The 14,368-nt window shown below is 42.9% G+C and overlaps 1 protein-coding gene across 1 annotated transcript in view; it reads right to left on the reverse strand.

Moving 5' to 3' along the window:
• IPMK (inositol polyphosphate multikinase) overlaps positions 1-14,368 on the reverse strand; it is a 62,126-nt gene that overhangs the window by 39,408 nt on the left and 8,350 nt on the right. Inside the window, exon 2 of the mRNA XM_002718484.5 lies at positions 5,232-5,317. Coding sequence (XP_002718530.2) covers positions 5,232-5,317 — 86 coding nt within the window. The remainder of the gene's footprint in view (positions 1-5,231; positions 5,318-14,368) is intronic.

Below are 14,368 nucleotides of genomic sequence, written 5' to 3' on the forward strand. Positions count from 1 at the left end.
CAGTGAGTTAAGCAATGAATATTTAATACAAAGATTATTAAGCACTGATAAAAGAACAATACAAAGATATAAATAGAGCTCTGAAAGATTCCCTATGGCTGAAGGAATGTACCCCGGGAAGGACAAACTTGGAAAGTAGTCCTCAATGGGGCTGGGGTTGTGGTGCAGTGAGTTAAGACACCACCCAGAAAATATATTGGCATTCCCTATGTGCAGGGCTTGAGTCTTGGCTGTTCCATCTCCATCCAGCTCCCTGCTAATGTGTGTAGGAAAGCAGAAGATGGTCAAAGAACTTCAGCCACTGCCACTCACCTCGGGGAGCAAGATGAATTTCCAGGATCAGCCCCAGACATCTGGAGAGTGAAACAGCAGATAGAAGACTTCTCTCCTTCCCTCTGTCTCTCCCTCTAACTTTGCCTTTCAAGTAAATCCATCTTTTTAAAAAAAGGAAGCTTTCATTGTAACCACTAAATGAGAAGTCCGCAATTGCCCAAAGCTGGCCCATGTTCAATAGTGACATATGAAGCAACCATTCAGGGAACAGATAAGACATAGCCAGTGGGCAGAGACATGATCACATAATGGAAATTCAAGAATCAAAGTAGGCAGAAAGCCTGGAGTATATGATGTCCATGCAAGGATGTGGCAAGAGACATGCCCTTAAGAAGCAAATGTAAAAATAAGTCAGGGTACCAGTGTTTTCAGAATGCCCTCTATGTTCATCTCTGAGTTTGTTGAGTATCTGCACATCCAGATATGTGGTTATGCCAGAAAACCATTCACTTCTGACCAATGGGGCAGAAGATGGAATCAGCAGCAGATGGAATCGGCAAAAAAAAGACCTTAAACTCACAGTGCCCTTCTGGCACTCTACTGAGATAAACACTGCACTCATTGTAAGAGAAATACTTACAGGGGCCAGTACTGTGGCATAATAGGTTAAGCCTCCACCTGTGATTCCAACATCCCATATGGGCTCTGGTTTGAGTCCCAGCTGCTCCTCTTCCGATCCAGCTCCCCATAGTGGCCTGGGAGAGCAGTGAAAGATGGCCCAAGTGCTTGGGCCCTTCCACCCACATGAGAGACCTGGAAGAAAATCCTGGCCCCTGGCTTCCAATCGGCCCAGCTTCAGCTGTTGCAGCCATGTGGGGAGTGAACCAGCAGATAGAAGACCTCTTTCAAATAAATGTGTTTTTTTAAGATTTATTTATTTATTTAAAAGTCAGAGTTAGAGAAGGAAAGGCAGAGGCAGAGGGAGAGAGAAAGAGAGCTAGACAGAGATCTTCCATCTGCTGGTTTACTTCCCAAATGCTTGCAAGGGTCAGGGCTGGGCCATGCCAAAGCCAAGAGCCAGCTTCATCTGGGTCTCCCACGTGGGTGAAGGACTCAAGGACTTGGGCATCTTCCACTGCTTTCTCAGGCACACTAGCAGGGAGCTGGATCGGAAGTGGAACAACTAGGATTCAAACTGGCACCCATATGGGATGCCTGCATTGTGGCTGCAGTTTTACTCACTCTATACAGTGCTGGTTCCAATAAATCAATCTTTTAAAGAAAAAACCAAAAGAAGAAGAAGGAAAAGAAGAAGAAGACGACGACGACATATGCCCTATCCCACTCCTTCAAAAAAGAGAGAAAGAAATGCTTAAAGCAACTGACTCTATCGCCAGGTCACAAGGGTGAATATGGGACTGTGCTGTGGAGGGCCATAAACTGTTAACTTGAAAAGAGTAGTTAGTAGTTTTCCAGCACACGAAGAGTTTTCATTTTATGCTAATATTATTTTCTGTTTCAAACTGAGTCTTTTTTAACAGCCAAAATAATCTGAAAAAGAACAAAGTGGGAGGATTCTTACATTACAATTTCAAAACTCACTATATAGCTAAAGTAATCAATAAAAAAAGGATAGACATTTAGATCAATGGAATAAATTTGAAAGCCTATAAAGCATACTGTACCAATTATCAATTTATTGCCTCTCAATTCCAAATTCATTCATTCCTTCATGCAATACTAGACAGAATTCCTTTAAGCATTTTTCCTTTATATTTATGGCCAACTGATTTTAGACATGGCTGCTAAGATAATTCAGGGTGGGAAAATATAGTCAGCTCAACAAACTATGTTAGGACTAGAAACCCAAAGGATTAAGTTGGATGCCTTCCTCATTCATACACAAAAACAGATGAAAGGCCTAAATTTTAGGGCTAAAGCTATAAAACTTTTAGAAGAAAACAAGTATAAATTGTTATGACACTGGATTAGGCAAAAGTTTCTTAAACAGGATACCAAGAGCAAAGGCAACTGAAGAGAAATAAAATAGAATTCATTAAAATTTTAGAAGCTTGTGCTTCAACGAACATGACCAACAACATGAAAAGATAACCTGCTGGGGCTAGTGCTGTGGCTTAGTGGGTAAAGCCAGCATTCCATATGTGCATCAGTTAGGGCCCTCAGCTGCTGCACTTCTGATCCAGCTCCCTGTTAATACACCTGGGAAGGCAGCAGAGGGATCGTCAAGTACTTTGGCCCCTGCTTCTACATGGGAGATCCAGAAGAAGCTCCTGGCTCCTGGCTTAGGAGCAGCCCAGTTCCAGCCTTTGCAGCCATTTGGGAGGTGAACCAGCAGATGGAAGAGTTCTTTCTGTTGAAAGGAAGGAGGAAAGAAAGGGAAGGAGGTGGGAGGGAGGGAGGAAGGAAGGAAGGAAGAGAGAGGGAAAGAGAAGAGAGGAGAGGTGAGGGGAGGGGAGGAGAGGGAAGAAGCAAGGAAGGAAAGAAAAGACAACCTGCAGTATTGCAAAAAAATATTGCAAACCATGCATCTGAGAGGAATAAGTATGTAAAGAACTCTGCAACTTAAAAAATGAGAACTCTAAAAATGGGCAAAATATCTGAATAGACATTTTCTGCAGAAGATACAAAAATAGCAAGTATATGAAAAGATGCTTAATATCATTAGCTATCAAAGAAATAAAAATCAAAACAAGTCATAATAAGATAACATTTCATATTCAAGAGGGTGGCCATTGAAAAAAATAATATAATATGAGGATGTGGAGAACTCTCATACACTACTGGTAGGAATTTAAAATGGTGTATCCATTTTGTGTAGCCATAGTTTGATAGTTTCTCAAAAAATTAAGTGTATTATTATAGGATCCAGCAATTACATTCCTAAAAATACATCCAAATAAATTGGAAACAAATATTCAAACAAAAACTTCAACATGAATGTTCAAAGTACCACTATTAACAAAAGCCAAAAGGTGAAACAATTTAAATGCCCATCAACAGCTCAACGGATAAGGAAACTCAGCCATCAAAAGAGAAGATGCACTGATGTATGCCATAAAGTAGAGGAACCTTAAAAACATTCTATTAAACAAATGCCAAAGGTCACATATTGCAGGACTCATTTATATGAAACACCCTGAATAGGAAAATCCACAGATAGCAGACTGACAATTAACGGGGTGGAGGGAGGGAGAAATACTACAACCTGGCTTAACAAGTAGAGGTTTTCCTGAGGGGTGATGAGAATGCTTTGGTGTTAGTGGTGATTGCAGTACACTGTGAATGAACTAAAAACTATTCCCAGTCACACGGTGCATGAGATGTGAAGCACAGCCCTTTTCTCTTTGTGGAGAGGCATAGCACATATCAGGACATGGAAGACTTTCAGAAATTCTTAAAATAGTAAAAACATCTAATGCAGCATTTCTGAGAACTATAAAAAGCCTCTCAGTGAAGTGTTTTTCAAACTGCAGGTCAAATCCATACTTTGTTGGGGGCCGGCGCTGTGGCATGGCAGGTAAAGCCCCCACCTACATTGCCCAGCATCCCATATGGATGCCAGTTCGAGTTCCGGCTACTCCACTTCCAAACCAGCTCTCTGCTGTGGCCTGGAAAAGCAGTAGAAGATGGCCCAAGTCCTTGGGCCCCTGCACCCACAAGGGAGACCCAGAAGAATGTCCTGGCTCCTGGATCCTAGCTTCGGATCAGCGCAGCTCCGGCCATTGTGGCCAGTTGGAGAGTGAACCAGCAGATGGAAGACCTCTCTTTCTCTCTGCCTCTCCTCTCTCTGCGAAGCTCTGACTTTTCCAAAAAAAAAAAAAAATCTATACACTGTCATCATTTTAGCAGCTTCAAATAAGAATCTTTAAGAAATCACATAGAATAGGTAATACTAGATTATATCACATAAAGACAAGCATTGTGGTTTTTTTTAAAGATGTATTTGTCTGAAACACACAGTTACAGAGAGGCAGAGAGAGAGAGAGAGAGAGAGAGAGAGAAAGAGAGAGAGAGAGAGAGAGAGAGAGAGGGAGAGAGGTCTTCCAACCACTGGTCCACTCCCCAAATGGGTGCAACAGCCAGAGTTGGGCTGATCCTAAGCTAGGAACCAGGAGTTTCTTCCAGGTTTCCCACGTAGGTGCAGTGGCCCAAGGACTTGGGCCATCTTCCCAGGTCATAGCAAAGAGCTGGATTGGAAATGGAGCAGCCGGGTCTTGAACTGGCAACCATATAGGATGCCGGCACCGCAGGGGGTGAGTGGCTTTACCCAATATGCCACCGTACTGGCCCCTATAGTGCAGTTTAATTTTGATGTTTGATTTTTTTTTTTGGTCTAGATGGTCTGACCATTGATGAAAATGAGGTGTTGAATTCTCAACATTTAATATATTAGAGTCTGTTTCATATAATTAAGTGGTCGAGCATCAGATGCATATATTGTGATTATTTTTTACAGCTATATATTTTTAGCACCTCATTCTAAAGCACTGTGTTTCATGAAGCTTTTGTCTGTTACACATAGTAAATGAGGATACACTGTCAAATATATATATTTTTCACAGACTTATTTGAAAGGGAGAGTTACAGAGAAAAGGAGAGACAGAGAGAAACAGACAGATCTTCCACCTCCTGGTTCACTCTCCAAATGGCCACAACCTGCAGAGCTGGACCAGGCCTAAGCCAGGAGCCAGAAGCAGGTCTTCCATGTAAGTAGCAGGGGCCCAAGTACTTGGGACATCCTCTGCTCTTTTCCCATACACATTACAAGGGAGCTGGATTTGAAGTGGAGCAAGCATGCCCATATGGTATGGCAGCATTCCAAGTGAGGCTCAGCCCGCTATGCCACAATGGTAGCCTCCAAATATATTTCTTATTTTGAGTCAATACAAGAAAACGTTGAAAAACACCCTGAACACAGAAAATCTGACACCACTTACCATATTATAGAATTCCAGCTCTCTTGGGCCCCTTGGAGGTGGTTGTAACTGTTTTAAAACTGTGCCATCTGGATGCTGCAGTATACCTATAAAACAAAAATCAGAAAATGTTAATTCTTTCATAATACCACACCTTGCTTCACAAGGTAACTTGTTCCTGAAGTTACAGATAAACCACTTTTATAAATTTAAGATTTACTAGGCCAGCGCCGCGGCTCACTAAGCTAATCCTCCGCCTTGCGGCGCTGGCACACTGGGTTCTAGTCCCGGTCGGGGCGCTGGATTCTGTCCCGGTTGCCCCTCTTCCAGGCCAGCTCTCTGCTGTGGCCAGGGAGTGCAGTGGAGGATGGCCCAAGTGCTTGGGTCCTGCACCCCATGGGAGACCAGGAAAAGCACCTGGCTCCTGCCATCGATCAGCGTGGTGCGCGGGTCGCAGCGCACCGGCCGCGGCGGCCATTGGAGGGTGAACCAACGGCAAAGGAAGACCTTTCTCTCTGTCTCTCTCTCTCACTGTCCACTCTGCCTGTCAAAATTTAAAAAAAAATAAAAATAAAAAATTTAAGATTTACTTTTCCTTAAGAAACTTGAACTTTCCACCAACATGTTTCAGTACTTTTTGTATGCAAAGCAACAGAACACAAAAGCTACAAAACAGCTTAGTTTTACTATCTCCAACCACTACTCCCTTATGGCCCCTCAGACTGTTTGATAAATGAAACATACATAAAAATTTTCATAGAAATTCATCATTAATAGACTTTCTGTGAGATGTTAAATTATAATGAAACAGGACAAACATAATAGCACAAATCAATCCCACTTTTATAAACAAACCAAAAAAAAGTGTTAACAGTAGCTATATATGAATTTAGAAATTTTGTCTCTCTCATCCGTTAAAAGAAAGCACTTACAATTTTTTTATACAGATGCACTGTGCCCAGCTACACACATAATATACAGGTATACAGCCAACAGGAACCATGAGGACTGAAACCAGGCACCCATACTGAAGCAGGAAGGGACACCTTTTTATAACTGCCCACTCAAAGAGTGAATATTTTTCTAAAGTATATATATTATGGGTATATTAACACTAGCCCTATCACCATATGTGAAAACTCATTCCCAAATTTAAATTTTAAAATATTGGGATTTTACAAAAAGAAAAAAAAGCAGAAAAACAAGATGAAGGCATCTAAGATCTGTGGAATAGTATCAAGCAGTGTACAATAACTATCATTATTATCTCAGAAAGAGATGAGAGAAAGGCACACATACCCATGTTGATTATAGCATTATTCACAATAGTTCAGAGATGGGAACAATCTAAATATCCATGAACAGACAGAAAGACAAGAAAATTATTTATGTCCAGGCAATGGAAAGTGATTCAGTCTTTAATAACACATTCTGTCTTATGCTACAAAATGGATGAAATCTGAAGGCATGCTAAGTGAAACTCAAAAAAAATATAAAGACTGCACCATTCCACTTACATGAGGGATCTAAAGTAGTCAGACTCATAGAAAGTATAATGAATGGTAGTTGTCAAGAGCCTAGGGAAAGGGAAAAAGGGGAGCTGTGGTTCAACAGATACAGAATTTGACTTTCTAAATATTTATTTATTTATTTGAGTGGAAGAAAGGAACACAGAAAGGTGGGAAAGCTCTCATCCACTGGGTCACTACTCAAATGTCCGCACCAGCAAGGGCTTGGGCCAGGCTGAAGTTCAGAACCCTAGTCAGTTCTCCCACACAGGTGGTAGGGTCACAAATACTTGAGCTATACCTGCCTTCCAGGTTGATCATCAGTAGAAAGCTGGAATCAGGAGAGGAGCTAGGAGTAGAACACCAGCACATCTATACATAATGAGAGCATCCCAACTGGGTTACTAACGCTGAGCAAATGCTGCATCCCCACCAACCTCCAGGAGTTTCAGTTTCAAAAAATGAGAAAATTCTAGGGATCTGCAGTTAAGAGTGTAGGATTTAGGCTAGAGAAGGGCACAAGAACAGAGGCAGAGAATCTCAAACAGTTTGCTTGTCAGAGCTTGTTTTTCAGAGAATGTTCCAGGAAAGCTTATCTTACAACATGTACTCAGAGGGAGGCAGATCACTAGTCAACCAAGAAAAACTATAAGAAGTTTGAGTCTGGATTTTTTTTTTTAAGGAATTATTTATTTACTTGAAAGAGTTACAGAGAGTAAGAGGAGAAACAGAGAGGGGGAGAAAGAAAGACACACACACACAGAGAAAGAGAGAGAGACAGAGAGAATCTACCATTCGCTGGTTCATTCCTCAAATGGCTGAAACGGCTAGGGCTGTGCCAGGCTGCAGCCAGGAGCCAGGAGCTTCTTTCAGGTTCCCCACATGGGTACAGGAACCCAGGGAATTAGACCATCTTCCCTGCTTTCCCAGGTGCATTAGTAAAGAGCTGGATTGGAAGAGTAACAGCTGGGAGTTGATCCAGCGCCCATACAGGATGCAAGCCATGGCTTAAGCAGAAACATCGCCAGCCTCAACTCATGATTTTCAACATACAATGTATGAACATGTAACCCGTTGCTTGAGCAGAAAGAGCCCTCCCGCTCCCTCTTTTCTACATCCTGGATTCTTTCCTAACCTTGCTATAATTTGCTTCTCAGGAAGGCAGTTTCTATGAGAAACTATACCTTCCCACTGTCTCCTTCACTTGACACAATAAAGCTTTCTTCCAGGCAACTCTCACTTGAGGCTAGTTATTCAACAACACCTGAAACAGAATCCTGGGTACAGTACGAAAATATATATGCACTGTTAACATTACTGTACATTAAAAATGGTTAACATGGTAAATTCTTACATGTTTATCACAAGAAAAATTACAGATTCTGTAGGACTAAAACTTCACAACAGGGGCTGGCACTGCAGCATAGTAAGTTAAGCCTCCGCCTGCGGTGCCAGCATCCCACAGGAGCACCTGTTCCAATCCTAGGTGCTTAACTTTCGATCCAGCTCTTTACTAATAGCACGGGGAAAGCAGTGGAAGATAGCCCAAGTGCTTGGGCTCCTGCACCCAGGTGAGAGACCCGGAAGAAGCTCCTGGCTTTGCCCTGGCCCAGCACTGGCTGTTGCAGCCATTTGGAGAGTGAACCAGCAGATAGAAAACCTCTCTCTCTTTTTCCCTCTCTCTGTTAACTCTTCTTCTCAAATAAATAATCTCTTTTTTTTTTTTTTTAACAAAAATGACTTAAGAACTTTATAACATAAATTCATGTTAAACTTCCTATCTGCGCAGCTGGCGCTGCAGCTCACTAGGCTAATCCTCTGCCTGCAGTGCTGGCACCCAGGGTTCTAGTCCCGGTCGGGGCACCGGATTCTGTCCCGGTGGCTCCTCTTCCAGTCCAGCTCTCTGCTGTGGCCCGGGAGTGCACTGGAGGATGGCCCAAGTCCTTGGGCCCTGCACCCCATGGGAGACCAGGAGAAGCACCTGGCTCTTGGCTTTGGATCAGCGCGGTGCACCAGCTGCAGCGTGCCAGCCACAGCGGCCACTGTGGGGGTGAACCAACGGAAAAGGACCTTTCTCTCTGTCTCTCTCTCACTGTCCACTCTGCCTGTCAAAAAAATTTCCTATCTGCACAAGGAATATTCTATGCAATTTTTATTTCCTTTGTTTATAACTGCTGTACAGAAATTTCTATGATAAATATATACTGCTTTAATTATTTAAAAAAATTGTGATTCAAGAAAATAGCACTCATATACAGTAAGAACTATATATTCCATTTAATCTCAATTTTATAAACACAGCATTGAAAAAGATGGGGGAGAATTTTAAAAGGAGAGAAAGAGACTGAGGAAGTATATGACAATACAGTGGTTGAAATATTGACAAACACAGAGCCAGAAGGGTCAGATGAACCCCAAACAAGATGGAAAAATCCTTCAGCACTTTAAATACAAAAACACAGGGATGGCCAGATGCCCACATCCCAAATTAGATTGCTAGTTCAAGTTCTGACTGCTCTGCTTCCCATCTAGCTTCCACTAATGCATCCTGAGAGGTAGCAGATGATACGTAGGCTTCTGCCACCCACGTGAGACCTGGATGGGGTTCTGAGCTCCTGCTTTCCACCTGGTCCAGTCCTGACTCTTGCAGGAATTAGGAGCAAGAATTAGCAGATGTAAGATTTCTTTTTCTGTCAGTCTCTCTCTCTCTGTTGCTCTTTTAAGTATATGAAAATAAACATGTAAAAAGAACCAATGAACTACAATTATACAGGAAAGACTTGAAAGGGCACAGAGATTCACAAAGGAAAATCCCAGTTACTTTCTCAGTAACTGATAATAAGCAGACTTTTTTTGGCTAAAAAAAAGAAAAAAAAAATTCGAGCCAACACTATCAAACAACTTCACTAAACTGATACAGAATGCTACATCCAATGGGATATATATTCTTCTCAAGTATAAATGGAAAAGGCGTACCAAAATCAACTATGTGCTAGATCATAAAAACAATCCTACAGTCTGAAAGGATTAGAATCATACAGAATATTCTCTGCCCATAATGAAATTACTCAGGGGAAATATCAAATAGTTGAAAAGTAATTGTGGGGCCAGCACTGTGGCATAGCGGGTAAAGATGCCTGCAGTGCCGACATCTCATTTGGGTGCTGGTTTGAGTCCTTGTTGCTCCACTTCTGATCTTGCTCTCTGCTATGGCCTGAGAAAGCAGCAGAAGATGGCCCAAGTCCTTGGACCCCTATGCCCATGTGGGAGACCCGGAAGAAGCTCCTGGTTCTTGGCTTCAGATCAGCCCAGCTCCCGCCGTTGTGGCCAATTGGGGAGTGAACCAGCGGATGGAATCTCTCTTTCTCTCTCTCTCTCTCTGCCTCTCCTCTGTGTAACTCTGACTTTAAATAAATCTTAAAAAAAAAAAAAAAAAAAAAAGTAACCAGCACACTTCTAACTATCCATGGATCAAAATTCACAAGGAAAATTAGAAAGTATTTTAAATTAAATAATAATAAAAACAATATGTCAAAATTTGGGGGGCCAGCGCAGCAGCTCACTAGGCTTATCTTCTGCCTGCGGCGCCAGCACCCCGGGGTTCTAGTACTGGTCAGGGTGCCGGATTCTGTCCCGGTTGTTCCTCTTCCAGACCAGCTCTCTGCTGTGGCCCGGGAAGGCAGTGAGGGATGGCCCAAGTGCTTGGGCCCTGAACCCGCATGGGAGACCAGGAAGAAGCACCAGCGGTAGCAGCCACTGGGGGGTGAAAACGGAAGGAAAACCTTTCTCTCTGTCTCTCTCTCACTGTCTAACTCTGCCTGTCAAAAAATTTTTTAAAAAATAAAAAAAAAAATTTTGGAATGCTGCTAAAGCTCCACTTAGTATTTAAAGAGAAATAGGTAGTTGTGAATGTTTGAATTAGAAAAGAGGAGGGGGTAAAGCCATTGCCTGCAGTGCTGGCATACAATATGGGCACCTTTCTGATCTAGTTCCTTGCTAATGCGCCTGAAAAGGCAGCAGAGAATGGCCCAAGAGCTTGGGTCTCTGCATCCATGTAGGAGACCCAGCAAGAGGCTCTTTGCTCCTGGCTTTGGATTGCCCAGTTCTAGCCACTGTACCCATTTGGGGAGTGAACCAGCAGATGGAAGACCCCTCTCTCTCTCTCTCTCTGCTTGTTAACTCTTTCAAATAAATACAAGAGGCCGGCGCCGCGGCTCACTAGGCTAATCCTCCGCCTAGCGGCGCCGGCACACCGGGTTCTAGTCCCGGTCGGGGCGCCGGATTCTGTCCCGGTTGCCCCTCTTCCAGGCCAGCCCTCTGCTGTGGCCAGGGAGTGCAGTGGAGGATGGCCCAGGTGCTTGGGCCCTGCACCCCATGGGAGACCAGGAAAAGCACCTGGCTCCTGGCTCCTGCCATCGGATCAGCGCGGTGCGCCGGCCGCAGCGCGCCAGCCGCGGCGGCCATTGGAGGGTGAACCAACGGCAAAGGAAGACCTTTCTCTCTGTCTCTCTCTCTCACTGTCCACTCTGCCTGTCAAAAAAAAAAAAATAAATAAATAAATTAAATCAAATAAATACAAGAAAGAAAGAGAGAGAATGAGAGAGAAAGGAAGAGAGAAAGGGAAAGAAAAGAGAGAGAGAGAGGGAGAAAGAGAGAGAGAGAGAAAGAGAAGAGAAGAGAAGAGCAAAGAGAAGGAACTGGCATTTGGTGCAGTTAAGACAAATACTTGGGATGCTTGCATATCTTATCAGAGTGCCTTGGGTTCAAATACCACCTCTGTTTCAAATTCTAGCTTCCTACCAATGTATATTCTGGGAGGCAGCAGGTGACAAGGTAAGTAGCTGCACCCTTGCAACCCATGGGAGACACCCATGGCCTCTGCCTTTCAAATAAATTTTTATAAAGGAAGAGAACGTTTAAGTATTAGGAAAAAAGCATAATAATAAATAGAAAGATGGCAAGGTAAAATTAAAGAAGCAATAAAAAATGAACAAAAATCAATGAGAACAAAATGTGGTTCTTTGAGATCAAAAAACTTGATAAAAAAAAAAACAAACTTCCAGCAGAATGGAAGATTTCTGTCTCTTACTCTCATTGTGTAATTCTAACTTTGAAATGAAATAAATAAATCTTAAAAGAAAAAATCTGAAGTACCATATTTCTACTAAAAATACTGAATTCATAATTCAAAAATCTCCTAAGACAAGCACAGGCTCAAATGGCTTTACTAGTAAACTTTATCAAACATTTACATTAAAATATTAATCTTCCCACATTTATCATAAAATAGTATAGCAAGACATTTGGACAGAGAAACGCGACACTGAGGCTTTAGCAGGAAGCAGGATTTATTTATGCCAGCAAAAGGCCCCGTGGATTCATATCCAAAAAATCTGAGCCCCAAACAAAGCAAGAATTGCCTTATATACAATCTGAGTTCCTCTGTTTCCCTTTATATGATTACATACATTCCGACTGGGTACTTTAAGGTTATAGGATCACTATAAGTAGTTGTAAGGTTTCACATGCATTAACAGTTACTGGTTAGGTCACATTGCCCTTTCTTTGTTCTGGGAGAGCCATTAACTTTCCCTTTTGAAAGTCCCTACATCAGTAGGAAAATATCACCCCCATTTTATGAATTCAGTATAATCATGATTTTTAAAACTCCAACAAGGACTTCATAAAAATTGAGCATGACGTCATATGAACATAGTCATAAAAATCTTTAACAAACACTGAAAAATCTAATCCAGCAATATATGTATGTATGTACCGGATAGTTTATCATGACCATGTGGAATTGACATCCCAGGAATCCAAGTTGGTATACAAATATGTATTTCTTTTTTTTTTTTTTTTTTTTTTTTTTTTTGACAGGCAGAGTGGACAGTGAGAGAGAGAGACAGAGAGAAAGGTCTTCCTTTGCCGTTGGTTCACCCTCCAATGGCCGCCGCGGCTGGCGCGCTGCGGCCGGCGCACCGCGCTGATCCGATGGCAGGAGCCAGGAGCCAGGTGCTTTTCCTGGTCTCCCATGGGGTGCAGGGCCCAAGCACCTGGGCCATCCTCCACTGCACTCCCTGGCCACAGCAGAGAGCTGGCCTGGAAGAGGGGCAACCGGGACAGAATCCGGCGCCCCGACCGGGACTAGAACCCGGTGTGCCGGCGCCGCTAGGCGGAGGATTAGCCTAGTGAGCCGCGGCGCCGGCCCTAAGTTGGTATACAAATATGTATTTCAAAATGAATAAATATATTATTGGAAAAGACAGAGTTCCTGACAAAAAAGGGAGATGCCTATATAGGATGGTGGAAGGCAAAGAATAACCATGCCGTGTTGGATTTAAAAAATAAGTATGAGAATGAACTCAGATTTTTAAGAGTATGAAATTATATATTTCATAGTCCATTCTGCTGAAAGGACAAACAGCAACCACATACAACAGTCAATGAGCACATCTAGTGTCCACGCTATGTTTCTAAACACTGTTCAATCCTTTAAAAATCAGAATTTCTTGATGAAAACCTGGCTCACTGGCCAGCACCGCGGCTCACTAGGCTAATCCTCCGCCTTGTGGCACCGGCACACCGGGTTCTAGTCCCAGTGGGGTGCTGGATTCTGTCCCGGTTGCCCCTCTTCCAGGCCAGCTCTCTGCTGTGGCCCAGGAGTGCAGTGGAGGATGGCCCAAGTGCTTGGGTCCTGCACCCCATGGGAGACCAGGATAAGCACCTGGCTCCTGCCATCGGATCAGTACGGTGCGCCGGCGGCCATTGGAGGGTGAACCAACGGCAAAGGAAGACCTTTATCTCTGTCTCTCTCTCTCACTGTCCACTCTGCCTGTCAAAAAAAAAAAAAAAAAAAAAAAAACAACCTGGCTCATTCCAAGTCTAGAACAAAGTACCAAAGGAACATGGAACATCTTTTTACAACAGAGAGTAAAAAAATGCTGTAAAGGAAAAATTGAGACATGTCCAAAGGACCCAGAGCCAGCTTCAAGAGGCTTCTAGAGGCTCTTAGGCATCTTGAGCATCAAAAGAACCAGCAAGAATGGCTACCATCCCTCTCCTGAAGTTTGAAAAACCTGTCGGTCCATCCTAGAATAAACTAATGAGGAGAATTAAAGAATGAATAAGAAGAATTTTTTCTTTAATGTATAATGGCAGGTAACAAATAAACAGGAATGAAGGAATTTTGCCATTGTGCCACTACTATAATAAAAAGTGACTCTGTGAAATACCAATGGGTGTGTAAATGATTGAAGTTTGAGAAAGAACAAGATACACAAGTTTCAAAATATTCCTCTCAAATTACTTAATTACAGTGTAAAAGCAGTAACTTCAGAGTAGAAAAAAGTAGGTATCATTTAACCATGTGTTCAAAGTTTTACCTTCAATAATATAAATGATATCTTGTACTTTAGGATAAGAAACTTTGAAGACACAACATAATGTATATGCTGCACTAATCCTCCACCTAGCGGTGCCAGCACACCAGGTTCTAGTCCCGGTCGGGGTGCTGGAATCTTTTCCGGTTGCCTCTCTTCCAGGCCAGCTCTCTGCTGTGGCCAGGGAAGGCAGTGGAGGATGGCCCAAGTGCTTGGGCCCTGCACCCCATGGGAGACCAAGAGAAGCACCTAGCTCCTGCCTTCGGAT

This window comes from Oryctolagus cuniculus, chromosome 15 (genome assembly GCF_964237555.1).
Source record: "Oryctolagus cuniculus chromosome 15, mOryCun1.1, whole genome shotgun sequence".
NCBI classification, from domain to species: domain Eukaryota; kingdom Metazoa; phylum Chordata; class Mammalia; order Lagomorpha; family Leporidae; genus Oryctolagus; species Oryctolagus cuniculus.